Genomic DNA, 17,190 nt, shown 5'->3' on the forward strand with positions numbered 1-17,190 from the left:
CATGTTGTCTTCGTTTCTACTCACGTTATTAGTGGTGTTTGTTTAGCATAAAATTTAATTTCATAACATGTTTTCATATTAGTGTTGTTGATTTTAAGAGTAATAGGGTTGTTAGAAAAAATTGTTAACTTTAGCAAGTTCTAGAGTATTTATATACTCATTGCATCTTTTATTGTTTCAATCAATTCAATGGGATATTATTATGGAAGTTCTCCTATTCGATGAGCTTTACGATTTGTGGCTGCATTAACTTAGTATGATTTGTGTCTCTCTTATGAAGAGAGTAATGATTTCGTTACAAGAGAAGAAAAAATATGGACGCTATCAGTCCTATACAAGATTCACTCAATCTTCTTACATGGTATAAGTTTGACAGGCTTGATTTGTTGACAGCTTCTCCATATTTCTTTTTCGATCTTTTCTCTCTCGTTAGTATACTGGGGAAGCTTAGTGTTGATTTTCTCGGTGGTACCGAGAAGTGATATTTTTCTTTTATAAAATCAAGTTGGAAATAAAATTTAATATAAAATTTTGGATGTAACACAAGTTTTGTTTCAACTCAATTAATTTTAGATTTAGAATCAATTGTGAATTATTTTACATTTAAAATCAATTCTGAATTTTTTTTCTAACATGAAATTAAATATGCAAAAATATATTTAAAATCAATTCAGGACTCAGAATCAATTCTTCACGCCAATCAAATTAAATATGCAATTAAAGAATTTGAAACCTCAACATGGCTTGACACGTCTTGTAACTTACCAAACCATATTCCAAAAGTACAAAAATAATACCTTAACATGCCTAATAGAAGGAAGAAACTTACACTAAATACTTTATGAAGCACGAAATACAGAATTTGGAAGAGCAACGAATATAAGTTCTAAAACATTATCTAGTTAAATTACAAGTCAGCAATACAATTTCTTCTCCTAAAATGAATGAATTTATAATGTGAAAGAATAATAAAATTATTATAAATCTCTATGATTGTTTTATTAGAAACTATATCTTAAGTTTCTAAAATTTCAATTATCAATAGAAACTATATTAATTATTATTATTATTATTGGCAATAGCAAAAAAAAAGTGGCACATCAAACCAAACCTAAAATACACATGTTGAAGTTTCACGTTTTCAATTTTTTTTTTCAAAATCATCACCATCAATAACTTTGTCATTATCTTATATCATTTATTTATGAAAAAATTATTGGTATAAATTGTGGTGATGGGTTCCTTAAAAAAGAAGAGAGAAGAGGGATACTCTAAGATGTTTGCAAGCACTAACCTTTAGATTTGATTCATCTTCATCAATCTTTATAGAAATTGGATGCAATGAGGTGTCTCAATAAATCTTGATATAATGAAGTTTTCTTAAGGGGTAGGGGATTTAGGGTTCTAAGATATAATGGAGGGGGCACGTATGAGTCTGGTATGTATGGGAAAGGAAAGAAAATCATACCATATTAATAAAATCTTAGCTTATCAAAAAAATAATTCACAGGTTTTTTATTTTAATTGTGCAATCAAATCTATTTCATATATCAATACAATGTCAAAATTTGATTGCTATTTAGAGCATGCCGACATTTTAAATTTGTTAAGTGTTGAATATGCTTCTTATCCAACCAATACCAAGTCATGTATTAAGACTAATGAAAGTGTTATTGCATATGTATAAGCAGTTACATTAAAATTTAGTGAACTAATTGTTTCTTTGAAGTCTATGGTAAAGTTTTGTAAACATGTGAGGATTAGATGAAAAATAACATGATTTCCTATTGAAGGTTTGAGTAAGTGAAATTAATATTTTATGTTGATCATGTATTCTCTCTTAAAAATTATACTTATCTTAAAGTTTCCTTATATCCGGTGATAATTTTATAATCAAAGGGAATGAAAATTACCATGATTTTACAACAAAACCAATCTAATGAATATAAATTAAAATATTATGGCGTTATCCACACTTTATTGTATGCGTTTAAAGAGTCTGAGATCTAAAACAAAGTGGACAACAAATGTCTACTTGTAGAAAGTTATCACGAATGACATTTTTCTTGTTTTTCAGACTGAAGATGCAATAATGATTCTAAATATTTTGCAGTGCAAGATCAATAAAATGTTATGAACAAGAAGATATTTTTAAATTAGAATGAGTATTTTGGCACAAGCAATACAGATGAACATTAAATGTTTTACAACCCAACGTTTAAATACAAAGAAATAAGGGAGAAGCAACTTTATGCTCTCAGTGGAAGAATCATAGAACTCTAGTGTTGTAGGAACCACAACTAGGGCATCTGTGGTAGAGCCACTGGAAGGGAGCCTCTCCATTCTTTTCACAGTCGTTACATAATATAACCTGCAACTATTACAGGATCCATCAGAGTACGCATTTTGAAAAACCATACAACAACGCAACAAAAATAAGAAAAATAGCTGACAAACCTGAGTTTGACCAGAAAGCTCATCAGAATATCTCTCTTCAGCCAATAACGCATCTAACATCCTAAAATATAACTGCAAATCATTCTGATGGTTTAAGAAAAATTATCACTTCAAAGATAAATGGTGTATTGATAACAAAATTCAAAAACCAACCTAACACTTCAGCTAATTCGGACAGGCAAATTGAATCTTGAACAATTCGGTAAGAGTTTTTTAAGCATGTAAAATGACAACGAGACAAGACAATGATAGAGTTACTGAAACAGGAATCATACAAAGTGAAAAGATGTTAATATTGTCCTGTAGAATTCCATTGTCCCTTTTATAGAATTTAATATTGATGGCTAGACATTAGAACTATAATGCAACTTATGCTGTAACTAGCAACTCCAAAAGCCGTACTTTATCAGCTTTTGTAAACAGTCATCAAAGGATTAGAAAACTTCTCGTAATTCTCCAGCGTGTGTAAGTAATGTGAAATTCAATGGCAAATGTGTTATCAACAATATGAACAATATATTTTAATATAAGATACATAATAACATTAAATAATAACTGATCTGCATGTCTCCAGTTGACTTGCTACATATTGGGCTGGTATAATTAAACAGGTATATTCCTGGAAGTACCATCACAAATGTTACTAAAGTTGTTTTTGTATTTTAATTTGTGAGGGAAATAAATACAAGGAAGTAGCTGAAAAGATGTTGAGTGCATCAGATGGCCACATAGTAAAAAAAATAGACATATGGTCGTGTGGCTAGTGCAATTATCACTGCCAATGAGCCAAATTAAATATTCAATTCATGTGAGTTGAGTTCTTGTGATACCATAAACAAATGCTTATTGTCGTTGTTGCCTTCTTCAATGTTTCTACCAAGACTATTTTTTCTTGATTTTGCAATACTTTCCACTACGATCAAGTCTATTGCAAAAAAATATAGTGAAAAATATGCTTATGTTTACTGTTGTGTTTTGCTTGAAAGACATATTCAATAGCTTCATCATTTCTCATTGAAATCCTTTTGTGCATGATACTTGATAGTTCACTTTGTGTGTGTGAATTTTGCAAGTCACAAGACTCTTCAATAAAAAATATATTGACTACAAACTTTTTAAAATCACGATTTTTTTAGAATCTTTTTATATGTAAATGTCTCACAAAAAATCTTTTTATATGTAAATGTCTCATCAAGCTCAAATATTGAGAAATACTCAAGTCTCAAATCGGCTGCCTCAATCCTTGGAGTGCAACTTATATATCTATTGGACAACTTCACTTAATGTCAATTGGTTTTGAGATGAAATCTAACCTGGTATTAGAGCAATTGTTGTTCACGCACCAAGTCCAATAAGTGCTGGACGTGTAGAGAGTGTATTGGGAAATATTCAAGTTCTACTTCGGCTTTTTGATAAATTTATTCTCTTTCATCTTCATCAACTCAAATTCTCTCTTCAATATAAGGAACATAACATATTTGAGCTTTTTTTTATCCTTTAATCCATCTTGGATCTTTTTCCATACTTGATGATTAGCTGTTTCCAAGTTCATAATTTTGGTAAAAAATGTGATATGCAAGTTCTGAATACAAACAAGTGATCACTTTATTTTTCTTCAACTCTCCTTTCTCATAAGCTTTAATTTGAGCAATAGTAAGATTTTATTGGTAGGCCAGGTTTAGAGATCACAACATTCCATAAAACTTGAGATCTTAAAAAAATCATCTCGACAAGTCAAATGTGATAGTTTTTACCTTTAAACATTGAAATCATGCATATGAAGAATTGCTAGAAGTAGACACATTTGCATAAAAAATGTCTGAAAAATAAATCACTCAGCTTTGTTAGTGTTTGAACTCAACTTCACTGTTTTTCATGTTTAGTAAAAAATTGTCTCACTGCCTTTAGACTCTAATAACTGTTGATTTTTTTTATGAAAAAATATTAGAAATTGAGAGATAAAAATTAAAGAAAAAAATTATCATCGAAATTTATAAAAAAAATGTTTACGTATAGAATTACAATGAATTTGAACTTCCTAACAAAATTTAAATTATCATCAAATTTATTGAGATTACATTAGTTAACTAAATACAAAACATAAAGGATAAAAATCTACACAGAATAAAGAATTTATCTAAAAATAAATTTTAAACATGGAAAAAATTTATAGCTTTGACAATTTGTACTTTATTGGTTAATTAAATTAGTTTTTAAAATTGGCTACCCAAGAGATTATTATTATTTGACTTGACTGATTGCTATCATTTAATAATAAGTTGACTTATCATTTCAAATGTTTATTATGAAAAGAATATAGTACTTATTTATTATCATTTGTATTTTCAATGCATTAAATATTTTTTGATATAAATTTTTTTATTCTGATTATTTAAAATCAACACAACGTTACAACAAATATATATGTTTGGGGAGCCCAGAAAGAGAATTTCTGCTTGAGATAGGGAAAGGCGGAAGTTGGGCCCAAACAACAGGCGGAGAGGTTAGTGGGCTGGGCTTTCGTTTCTGTCACTCCTCGCATCACAAGGGGATTTTCTTCCTGGATTTTTCTTTTACACCCAAAATATTTTTTATAATTCTAACATTACCCTTACATATAGTCTATACACATTGTCAATCCATATGAATTGACAATACATATGGACCAATCCGTATGAGTCCATACAAATTAGCAATCTATGGTGACCCATACGAATTATTAAAAATAGGTTTTATCAAATAATTTTAGATTAATGGTCCATGCAAGTATTGAACATGTGACTTTTGTGTTATTAGCAAAGTTATCAAACTCAAAAGTTTAGGAAAACTCGTGAAAGTTCTATAGACTCGACTTATGAACTCAACTCGTAGACTCGTAAATGTTCACTTTATATGAAAATAATAACAAAATATTTATAAATAACATACCAATTAAATATTTCAACAACATAATAAAGCAAAATAGTAAATCATAAATTTCACAATACTTAAATAACCAAGTCTAGTAATGCATCACTACTAGATAATAACTTACATATAGTAGTGGTAGAGTATTCTCATCGAGAGTTTAATGTTATTGAAAAAAAAGGTTTGATATTGTTAGGAGTGAGAATTTTTCGATTCAGAGGCGATACACTAAATAGAGGTATGTTAAATAGTAAACAGATAAAAAACAACCTAAAATAACATGTTTTGATTTAATTTTTTTAACTTGTTGACTCGTTGATTCGATGGTAAACTCAAGAGTCTATCGAGTTTACTTATAATTTATTGAGTTTATCCAGAGTCTACTAAAAAAAGAGTTTACACACGAATCAACTAACTAACTCACAAAGAATAAGTGAACTCATAAATTGGTAAGAGTTAGCGAGTTAACTTGAGAGTTTGATAACCATAATTATACAACGCTCTAAGCAACTGTGTTAATGAACCAATTATGTTAAAAAAACAAATAACGTTGTTATATATACTAATAAAATTTCTAATGTATATTTAATACATATATAAATTTATATAATAAATTTTGTAACAATTAATATATGCATGACTTTCTAATGTATTTTCTTACATATATAAATTTTAAATAAAAATTATAAGTTTAATAAAAAATTATATATATAAAAAATACATTATTAAATAATTATATAAACTTATATATGTATTAAATATATATTAAAAATTTTAGTATTATATAATATTAATTATTTTTTAATATAATTAGCCTATTAACTATGTGTGTTAAAATATTGTGTTAATAATGTAAAGATGAGAGGTTTAAGACTTATATGAATTATTAATTTTAAATTATTTCATAAAATATATTTTTAATATAATATGATCTTTAAGTCTCGTACTAGTATTTTTTTTTTTTTTCTCTCACTCGGTGTATTAAAAAGATGCTTGGTGCATGAAGAAAGTGTTTTGCCAATTTTCATCTCTATAACTCTGTGCCGTGTTTGTTTATTCCCAATTTGAAAATCGTGACAGAAGAAAAAGAACGAAGAAAAGGGGAAAGGGTTTCGATTTCGGAAGAGGAATAATAAGGAGCTTCTGAAAGAGAGGGTTCAGTGTTCGAAAATGAAGACGACGAAGGGCGGCAAGGTCATGAACCCTACCGATGCTTACCGAAAGGAGATTCGGAAGAAAGAATTGAAAAGGGTACTCTTCACTTCCTTCAACCTACGCTCCATTTTCCCCTTCGCTGTTAATTTGATTTTCTTTCACTTTTTTCTTTCATCCGTGCCCTAATTCTTCCTTTGCTATATCCCTTGAATATGTTTCATTGCCAATTGATTGAAGTGCAAGTAGCTATTCTACAAAAATAATAATGAAATAGTGATGCTAATAGGGTTTTTAACTCAAGGAGCTGTTTCAATGAAATGAACTTAACTTTATTTGCCGTGATTTCTGTTTTCATCTAAGTATATGTTATTGTTATGTATTTTTCTGTTGTGTATTGCTTGTGTTTTTGGGGAATTGAGCTCATGGTCTGGTTCTGTTTCCACTTTTTTGTTTTGTTTCGTTGAACAGAATAAGAAAGAAAGAAAGAAGGTGAGGGAGGTGGGGATTTTGAAGAAAGATCCTGATCAATTGAAGAAGCAGATTGAGAACTTGGAAATGATGAGTAAGTCATGCTTTATTTTGTACTGGAAGTCATGTAATGTGATATCATCTATTTTGCTTATCATTATTATGACAAAATGTCTGTTGAGTGTTGAACTGTTGATAGACTATTTGATCGGGCATCTGGTAGTTGTTGTGGTTTGAATGAATCTCTTATTCTGTGTAATTGTAAGAACCAATTTGTAGAGAGTAGTAACAACTATTGAAGTTTTCATTAGTCTTAAATATATTGTGCTGATGAAAGAGAACTAGTTAATTTGATTTATACAAATTTTTTCATCAGCTTGCTAGTAAAAATTTCAAATTAAAGATGGCGAACTCTTAAATGACCATGGAGAATCAAAACATGGCATTACAGTGCACAGGGAAGTTCCCTCTGAATTCTGTCCAAAGTTATTTTTGTCCTTGAAGGATACCCTTTAGTCTCCATGGAGCATGGACCAAGAATTATGTCTCCATGTGGATTGGATAAATAAGAAATTATGTCATATGCAATTATTTATATAGATGTTGTGGTATGAAACATAAACATTTATATATTTGCTTCTACCAGATAGTAGCATTGGGAAATAATGTTACTACATATACATGGACTCATGTGGTGTGCTACTTACTGCTTTATATGTTTTTTTGGGGTTATACCCAGACACAGGGAGTTTTTATCTACAGAATAGCTTCTTTTTTTTTTTCTTCCTGAGGTGTGGGGGGTGGGTGGGTGGGGATGTTCTAGATTGTCTTGTTTATTCTTTATTCGTTTTTTTTTTGTTCATACTCTCTACCTTCCACTTTTTGTTTATAAACTGGTCTGGAACTCTGGATATATTGATTTATTACTTGACTATAGTTGTTTTCTGGGATGTAGTTGTATAATTGTAAATTAAGTATGATGTCTTTTTACAATTCTTTTAACTATTCAAATTCACTGTGCATTGTTGGTTGTGGCAGAGGCTGATGGTGCTTTGGATAAAGCAAGAAAGCACAAGAAGAGACAGCTACAAGATACACTTAATCTTGTCATAAAGAAGAGGAGGGTAAGAACATATTATGTGTTCTTTGTGTTGGGCCACTTTTCTCTATTACTTGATATTGCTTTGCAGATTGTCCTGTACTTTGTGTGCTGTGCACAATTATGTGCTATATTGAATGTAAATAAATAAGATAAAATGGTGAGGACTGTTCTCTGGATTTCTAAAGCCAATATCTAAACTATTTCTCTTATGATCATGTGACATATTTTAATACCTTGACTACTTTGGAGAAAATTTCCTATCAAACTTCTTTCTCATACATGGAGAAGTAAAGGAAAACTTGGTGAGTTTTAGATAGTGAGAGTTCATGTTACAGTGTATGGTAGAAACAGGATACTTCTGATGGAAGAAAAATACTCATTAGTCCATTACATCATAATCCAGAGCAGCATTGACCAATGCGTTATAATGCAAAACTATTCTTGGTTCATTATCATCTTTAGTCTCTTTTTTCTTTGACTTGGTTAAAAACTGCTATAACATTTAGGGTAATTGCGATTTTCTGACCCCTGAAAACCAGGCTTATGGCAAACACCTTGGTTTTGTACCATTTTTGTCCACAGGCATGTGTCGTTCAAGTACCTTAAGGTCCCTCTTGGATTCTTGGTTTATCACATTCCGCAATTGGTAGTTTTTATGGAGTATAATAGAAACGTATACTGTCAATGAATGAAAATATTCATTACATCATAATCCAGATCAGCATCAACCAATGTGCCTGCTATGATCCAAAATACCTCTTGGTTCTTTATAGTCTGCAGTCTCTTTTTCTCTGTCATGATTAAAAACCATGTGTTATCGCAAATAGTGTGATTGCTAATTTGGTGCCTCTGAAAACCAGTTGTAACATGCACATTGGTTGATGTACCTTTCTTGTCATGGGCAAGTCCCATTAAGAGTAGCTGAATGGCCCCCTTTTGGGTTTATCACACTCTGTAAGTGGTAGTTTTAGTCGATATTTTCTTAAACCCATATAAAAGGTTGTGCGATCCTGGTTACAGTCTGTAATGAGTTTCTATTGAAACACCGAAACACATCTGTAATGGGTCATTGTTAAACTGACTTTTGAGACACATGTTTTTTTTTACTACAATTTTAATCTTGAGTGGTACAAACAAGGCAAAACAGAACTTAATGTAAATGGAACATTCATGAAGTGAGTTTGATATTGTTTTAGTAGCAGAAGCTGTCTGGTTATATGTATATAGTTAGTGGAGGACTGAAAATTCAGTGTTCAGAATTTGAACACAACGTCCAATTATATGCTTTATTTAGTTAAATGGTTTCTACCAATTGTTAATTATTGATCTAGATCTAATCCCTCTTGTATAGGAATATGAAGACAAAATGCGGGAAAAGGGTGAGACCCCAGTTATGTTCAGGTTAAGAATTTTCACGTCATTTTAAAATATGGATTTATTCCCAATTTGTGTTTGTGTAGTTCACACATTCTAGGATGTCTTTTTGGCAGTCATTTGGGGCCTCCTCGAAGGAGAACAACTGCAGAAGAAGAAGAGAGGGTTAAGCACCCGAAGCCTGAGGTAGGTTTTAGGTTGTTTGTGTGTGTGCGTGTGTTTATGTTTTCCTTTTCTTCCAAACTAAACTGGTGTAGCTGTCGATAACGGTTGAGTTACTGATTTTTACTGCAGGACTCTGTTTATTATCATCCTACATTAAACCCTACAGGGGCTCCACCACCAGGGAAACCTCCTATGTTTAAATCATCTATAGGTATGCTGAGCTTCTTTTTCACATTTGTGTTGTAAAATCGTGAATCTATAAATGATGTTGGTTTGACATCTCCCTTATTTAGTAAACTTTTGTGCTGGAATGCAGGACCCAGAATTCCTTTGTCTGGTGCTGCATCATCCTCGGCAACAGATTTGGAGAATGATGTATTAACTGTACCACCACCTCCCCCGCCGCCACCACTGCCTGATGGTAGCAGTGCGAGTTCAGCAGATGGTGCCGTTTTATCTGCATCTTTGCCATTGCCCCCTCCCCCTCCCATGCCTCCAAAGCCTGCTACTGCTGTGCCTACATCATTACCACCACCTCCTTTGCCTCCTCCACCTCCTGGTCCCCCACCTAAAGAACAAGTTGCAAATCGCACTCTTCCCCCTCCACCCCCGCCCCTACAACAGTCTCAACCTCCTCCACCTGGTACCAGTGGAGGTGAAGGGAGAAATCAGTCTGCATTTGCATTGATAGATGATTCACCTTCCAAGGAGCCTGGCCAGGTAGGCTCTTGTCTAACTAAATGACATACGTTTTCTCTTTAAAGGCATGATCTGATGGTAAAGGTATTAAAGAACATGAAATTATTGATAATGTTGAAAGCATTCATTGGTGCTGTTGTAGGTATCTGAAATGATTTAGTACCTGGATACTACTGTCTTTCAAAATCTAGGATGTGGATATGACATGGATATTGATTGAATGAATACTAAAAGTATGCTTACAAAAATATAACAAAAAACTTATATATATATATATATATTCATTTTAAAAGCACCAAAGACAGATTTTAAAGATTTTATAGGGTTGTGTAAATCTTTTAATCTATTTTATCATGTTTTGAAACATTGCAAAACATTTTTTTTTGAATTTTGGACACATTAGAGACATTTTTTTCTTGTATGTGTTTTGATCTTTGATTCAGGTATGCCTCTGGTTTTTTGGTATATTCATTCATGCTTTGTAGATGAGAAGCTTTTTGCATATTCATGCTTAATAGATGGGAAGGTAATCAAGGTAGTATACATTTATCATGGTTGCCAAATGGGAGGAACACATTACATTTGATTATAAGTTTAAAACCCAGGACTTGGTATGATTCTCCTAAACAGAAGCTTCTTACACAGTAACATAATTTATAAATGCAGGTGCAGCTTCCTCCACCTCCTCCACCTAGTCAGGTGCCACCCAAGGCTGGTGCTATCCAGTCTGATGGTGCTGTGCTTTCTACTGAGAATAAGAATTCACTGTCAAGCCAGGAGATCCCAAAAATGGTTGCCGGGCATCCTCCTCCAAGGCAACAACCCCCTGTTCCAGGACCCACCTTAATCCCAAGTTTACAGCCTGATGTATTACTCCCTGGAATATCTCGTTTCCCTCCACCCCCGCCACCACCCGATATGAGACCTTCTTTGTCCGTCACAGGGCTACATGCTCAGGCACCACCTCCTGGAATGATGGTCCCCCTAATGCCAAGGCCACCATATGGTCCTCCACCTGGTCCTCCTCCAATGATGAGACCTCCACTTCCTCCTGGTCCTCCTCCAAACTTCCAGGAAGAGGATCATATAGCAACTAGGCCACCTCCTCCTCCTCCGAAACCATCATATGTTAAATCTGCTGCTTCTACTGTTGTTAAAAGGCCATTAGCTCAACACACTCCAGAACTAACAGCCATGGTAAGTTGAGGATTTTTTTTTTTTTGCACTTCTTTTTATATTGGCTCTTAATTTTTTCTTCTTTTAGTGATCTCTATTACTTGTTTGTTTTTTGCTTAATTTTATAACTGAAGAGTTTTTCAAGTAAAAATTTCTTTCAACAGTGTTTTGATTATAAGCTTTCCTGAACTCGAAAGAAGCTAATGCCATCATTCTGTAATTTAGTCTGGTGGTAATTGTTTGTTGCTACGGTATGTAGTGATTATATAAACCAAACTAATAACAACTAAATGATTTATTGTGCATTTACTTGTATGGGACATATTTTCTTAACGGAAGAAGTGTTATCTGTGAGTTGAATCATGAGGAAAGATAGCTGTTAAATAAGTTAATTTAACATATATCTGAACTGTTTATGATTGAGAACTTAAAACTGGCATCACTTGTTATTATTTCAATCTCTTTGTATATATTCTCTAATTGAGTCTATATCTTGTTTTTGGCTAGGTTCCTGCATCTGTGCGAGTGAGAAGAGAAGCGGCAATGTCTAAAACAAAGCCAAAACCGGCAGTGTCAACCTCTAGGGCAGTCTCTGGTACATCTGGACCAACTATTGTGAAATCAGAGTCGGTGAGCTTGTCATCAGCTCCAAAAACACAGAGCATTGATGACTCATATACGGCTTTCTTAGAAGACATGAAAGCCCTTGGTGCACTTGATGGTTGAGATCGTTGTGAGTGCCGGTGCTGGATGATGGTGAGGGCGTGCACAATGAAATTTGCTTAGTTCAAATATCCTCTCTCGTGACCTCACTCAATTTTTTATTCTTGGTGATCAAGTCTAATCATCAAGACCATGTATACTCTCTTTTGTGACTCCTCATTCATCTCCTTTATCTCTCTAGTTTAAATTAGTGCACTTTTAGTTGATAATAATATATGCATTGTTAACCAATGGTGTGTTGATACTTCAATAAAAAAAAAAGTTACATTCTATAGCTACGTTTAAAAAAAATTAAAATTGAGAGAAAAGAAGTGAAGATTGACATGCAACGTTTTTTAAAGAAAAGTAAACTAGTGTAAATGTTTTTTAAAAAGTATATCCAATTTATTGTATAAGAGTGGATTAAACAAATAAAACTAATCATATTTTTTTTTGGTGAATAAAATTAATAATATTTTGTTGTTTATAAAATTTATTATATTGTTTATTTAATGCATATATTAATTCCTTATGTTGAATTTTTACATGATTATGTCATGTGGAAATTGTGTCTATTTATACAAGTGTGGATGGGTTATATTAAAATTGTGTTTGAGAAAGTAAATTTTAAGAGATATGATCATGGTGAAAATTTAACAAAAGAGAATCTATCCTCGAAGTATAACCTGTTTTCCCACCAAAGGGATTTTTTTTTAAAGAAAATTTATCTGGGAAAGTGTGAATAGACAACGAAACTCCGCTTGCTGCCCGTATCCTATCAGGCCATTTATTGTTTGGTGAATGACGTAAAACAATTCCAATTTGTTTATTGATAGACTGTAATGCAGTATAGTTTCTCAAAGTCTGTTGGAATCTTAACTATTAGTTTTTTACTTGTGTTGTGGTCAAGTTGGACGTAGTATTTTTTGTGAATCCCTTATTAAACTTTTTTTTATCTAAGTTAGAGGGCTAAACTGGTGAACATGAACTTAAATTAGCCCGTTCACCGCTTAGGACTCTCTTGGAAGAATTTAGGCCAAAAAAATGTGCCTTTGCTGAACGTAGGTCCACCTTGACCTAGCACATGCTTGTGAGTCACTAGACGACATCGTGTGACATCAACAACTAGCAGATGCCTTTCGCCTTCAACTGGTGTTGGGTTATAATTTAGAACTTACTAAACCAGTGCAATCTATGCTGGCCACAGACACCGTACTACATAACAAACTCTTTGGACCTAGTGATGGATATTTATACTTCATGATGGGAGATGGTGGAGGTTTAGGTGATCCATACAATTTTGCCCAAAACTAGAAATCATTGCTTGGAAAGATTATGAGGCTTGATATAAACAACATTCCAAGTGAGTTATGCATCATATTATGAAGCATGAGGACTAATTCTAAAATATTATACCATTTAATTACTCATATGCTGGCCATTCAATACAATGGATTCCTTGGGAATCTTAAAGCACATTAATATTGTAAAGTTATTGAGTACTAATTATCATTTTTCCCTCACTCTTGAGAATGACATCTAACACAAATCTTCAGGTGCATCAGAAATGAGCAAACTTGGCCTTTGGGATAGCTACTCCATTTCTAAGGATAACCCATTTAGTGAAGACAAAAATTTGCATCCTGAAATAGGGGCCTTGGGATTAAGAAATCCATGGCGATGTAGTTTTGATTCACAAAGGCCTTCCTACTTTTTTTGTGCAGATGCTGGACAGGTTTGTGAATGCTTATCCAAAAATAAATCTTATGGTAGTTAAATTTATATAGCACTGTAATGCAATCTGCAATTTAACTCGTCAAGAGAGGGGAAAAGTGTCTGTTTGTGACAAATAGTAGCCAATTTCCTCAGTATATAGAAAAGAGTTTCTGAAAATTTTGATTCCCTGCTCCTCTTGAGAGACCTGTACAAATAAAATGTCATGAGCACTAGTGTGGACTCGTGGTATTCTTTAATAAAATCTTTATATTATTTAGTGCATGTCTGAATTTGCTTAATTTTCAAGATATTTTTTGTTTCATGAAATCTTTCTGTAGGATTTTATTCATAAACTACTTCGAATACAAAATAAGCTAAGCTCTTCACAGCAAGGTCATCAATAGGCCTGTTTGTAGCGTGACTACATTACTGTTAACTTCCCTGCATAAATTCGAGGTGTTGATGAACTTGAAGACACAATAGAAAGACTGAAAGAGCATTGGAGAAATCAGAAGTCTACAAGCTGACATGACTAGAACTACAGAAAAAAGTTGAGTGAAATGTATTACATAATTCATTTGCAGGATCAGTTTGAGGAGGTGGATCTCATCACAAAGGGTGGAAACTATGGTTGGCGTGTTTATGAGGGACCCTATCTTTCCACTCTTACTGAGTCACCTGGTGGCAACACCTCCCTTAATTCCATAAATCCAATTCGCCCAATATTGGGACACAACCATTCTGAAGTAAACACGAATGAAGGATCCGCATCTAGCACTGGTGGTTATGTCAATCGATCTACCACTGATCCTTGCATGTATGGAAGGTAAAACAAGCTTGTGTTTCCCTTCATGGCCTTCAACTCATTTAAAATATTTAGTTGAAGAGTCTGTAGGAAAAACAGAAACTCTTCCGTCGAGGTATATATCAAATTACAATTTAGGTTGAATTACTCCTTTGATCTTATGCTGACACAATCTTTACATTTCTACAACTAAAAACTACTTGTTTTTAAGTCTTTATATATACACTTATTAATCCATTTTACTTATTGCCGTCCAAAATTATAGAGATTAAAAAATAGATGTATAAGGACTAAAACAAAAACAATTTCTATGTATAAGGATTAAATAAGTAAATAAACCTATAATTTATCTATTCAACAAGATTTTTAGTTCATTAAGCATCCCCATTGTTGAGATTCCAACATGGATTAGAGATATGACCTATAGATAGTTTTTATAAGATTTGGATAGTTCTCACTTTCAGCGGCGGATCTTGCTAGAATATTTTGAGGGGGGCAAGTAATTTAAATACATATACTTACATTTATTTATAGCATCATATATAATAAGAAAAGTCATATATTTGTTTAAGGAAGAAAAAAATTTGGTGTGTGGTGGGTGGGGGGGCATGGTTTCCCCGGCTACAACCACGCCACTGCTCATTTTATATGACAATTTTGTAAGGTTGAATTAGATCTTAAGCCCACGTTCTAATATGACCTATGGTGACATAAACTCTTGATAGGAACAAATAACACACCATGCATGCAATATTATCAGGCTATCAGCTCTTGCTAACAATCGGTCACTGATTTTTCAGGTACTTTTATACTGATCTTTATGCAGATGAAATATGGGCAGGCATCGAAGAGCCAGAAAATAGTGGAAATTTCACCACTAGCAAAATGCATTACAGTTGTGCACATGATTCTCCTATCCAATGTGACTCTGTACCCGAAAGCTCCCTTCCTGCTCTGGGCTACATCTATTCATTTGGTGAAGACAACAACAAAGATGTTTATATTCTTGCAAGCACTGGTGTTTACCGAGTTGCTCGTCCAAGTCATTGCAGTTACACTTGCTCACTGGCAAAGAAAAAGGCAACAACAACCACTCCATCTCATGCAAGCTGTTGTTGGAGTTACTTCTCTGGATATCTGTTTCTGCATATTTCATCCCTTTTGTTGCTTTTGATAGGTTTTATGTAGTGTTTGCTAATAATATAGTATACTGTAATCTTTGCACTTAACGTGTAGATAAGAGAATATTTAACTCACCGGTTCTCCTTTCTTTTCTACTTTTCAACTATTTTTGCTCTCCTTCTGCAGGATTAATTACTGAAAGACGAGTGTATTAAGATTCTAATTCTTCTGTCAACTCTTCTCCATTTGATGAGTTGGACTATATATCAAAGGTATAGTAAAGGAGTTCTGGCATGATTGAATCATAATTTGCAAATAGTTAGGTCAAGCAAAAAGCAACTTTCAAATATTTTATTAATATATACTCATCATTTTTTTTCTTCTTTTTTCCACATAGTATCAGCTTATCACCAGTTGCAACACTTGAGTTGTGGCCGTTACATGTGAATTGATTCCACAATTGTCACGTGATATTGTCATGCCGTTACAGATGCTGCTGTAATCATAATATTGTGACTACATTAGGTGATTCTGTCCACAGTTTAAAACCATACTATGATTTGAAACTCAAAATCATATATTATTTGTGGATGAACTTCCGATTGTACTATCTAAATTAAGGTTTGGAGTATGCCAAATATTATAATTTTTTTATATCCGTAAGAATTGAAAACAAGTATAAAAAGTTAACAATAATTCATATATATTATTCAATCAATTCAGCTAGAATCTTGATAAAATACTATCTTCTAAACATGCCTAGAGCCCTTGATAAAATACTATAATCTAAAAATGCTGGATATAATTATGTTAGTACGACTAGTTGGTTAAATGCGGCACACAATTTGCTACTACAGCTGCACCCTACAGGTTCCCCATTTGGCCCATTCCTTATAGTTATACTGTCATCAATATTCAATAATTATGAGCTTCGTGGACTGCAAGCCTTGAAAGTTTTTTTTTTTTATGCATGTCTTAGCTGTACCATTCGCCACAGTCCAACTTATTATTACTATTCTTGAAAAGATATCATTGAACTCATGAGACTGAGAAATTAAACTGTTTGCAGCACCAAGAGTAAGGTACATTATTTGCCAGTTGGTGTGTGCAAAGCAAATAACCAATGTTGACGATCTCATCCATACAAGTGTCAGTTTAGAGTGGCATTATAGTTTTGGGACGGTTTGGTTACAGCTGTATTAGCAATTACTTGTAGTTGTAGAGGTAAAATCAGCCTGGAGTCTCAACTCTCGAGAATTGACAACCCACTGCAAAAGACACATTGGTCAACCTGACACTGAATTCCTTTGATCAATTGATGTCCTTTTAAACAGAGGAAATT

General features: G+C 33.0%; 1 protein-coding gene and 1 pseudogene across 1 annotated transcript; both read left to right on the forward strand.

Moving 5' to 3' along the window:
- Window positions 1-6,348: 6,348 nt before the first annotated feature.
- Window positions 6,349-12,457, forward strand: LOC100792892 (protein EARLY FLOWERING 5). Its single transcript, XM_003525003.4, has 9 exons — window positions 6,349-6,615; window positions 6,988-7,081; window positions 8,026-8,111; window positions 9,441-9,490; window positions 9,580-9,649; window positions 9,758-9,839; window positions 9,945-10,348; window positions 10,994-11,524; window positions 12,011-12,457. Exons 1-9 carry the CDS (start codon window positions 6,535-6,537, stop codon window positions 12,227-12,229), a joined length of 1,617 nt encoding a protein of 538 aa, XP_003525051.1. The 5' UTR covers window positions 6,349-6,534; the 3' UTR covers window positions 12,230-12,457.
- A 79-nt stretch (window positions 12,458-12,536) lies between these two features.
- On the forward strand, window positions 12,537-16,443 carry LOC102668285 (HIPL1 protein-like; annotated as a pseudogene).
- The last annotated feature ends 747 nt before the right edge of the window (window positions 16,444-17,190 follow it).

The sequence above is a fragment of the Glycine max genome, chromosome 5 (assembly GCF_000004515.6).
Source record: "Glycine max cultivar Williams 82 chromosome 5, Glycine_max_v4.0, whole genome shotgun sequence".
Taxonomy (NCBI): Eukaryota; Viridiplantae; Streptophyta; class Magnoliopsida; order Fabales; family Fabaceae; genus Glycine; species Glycine max.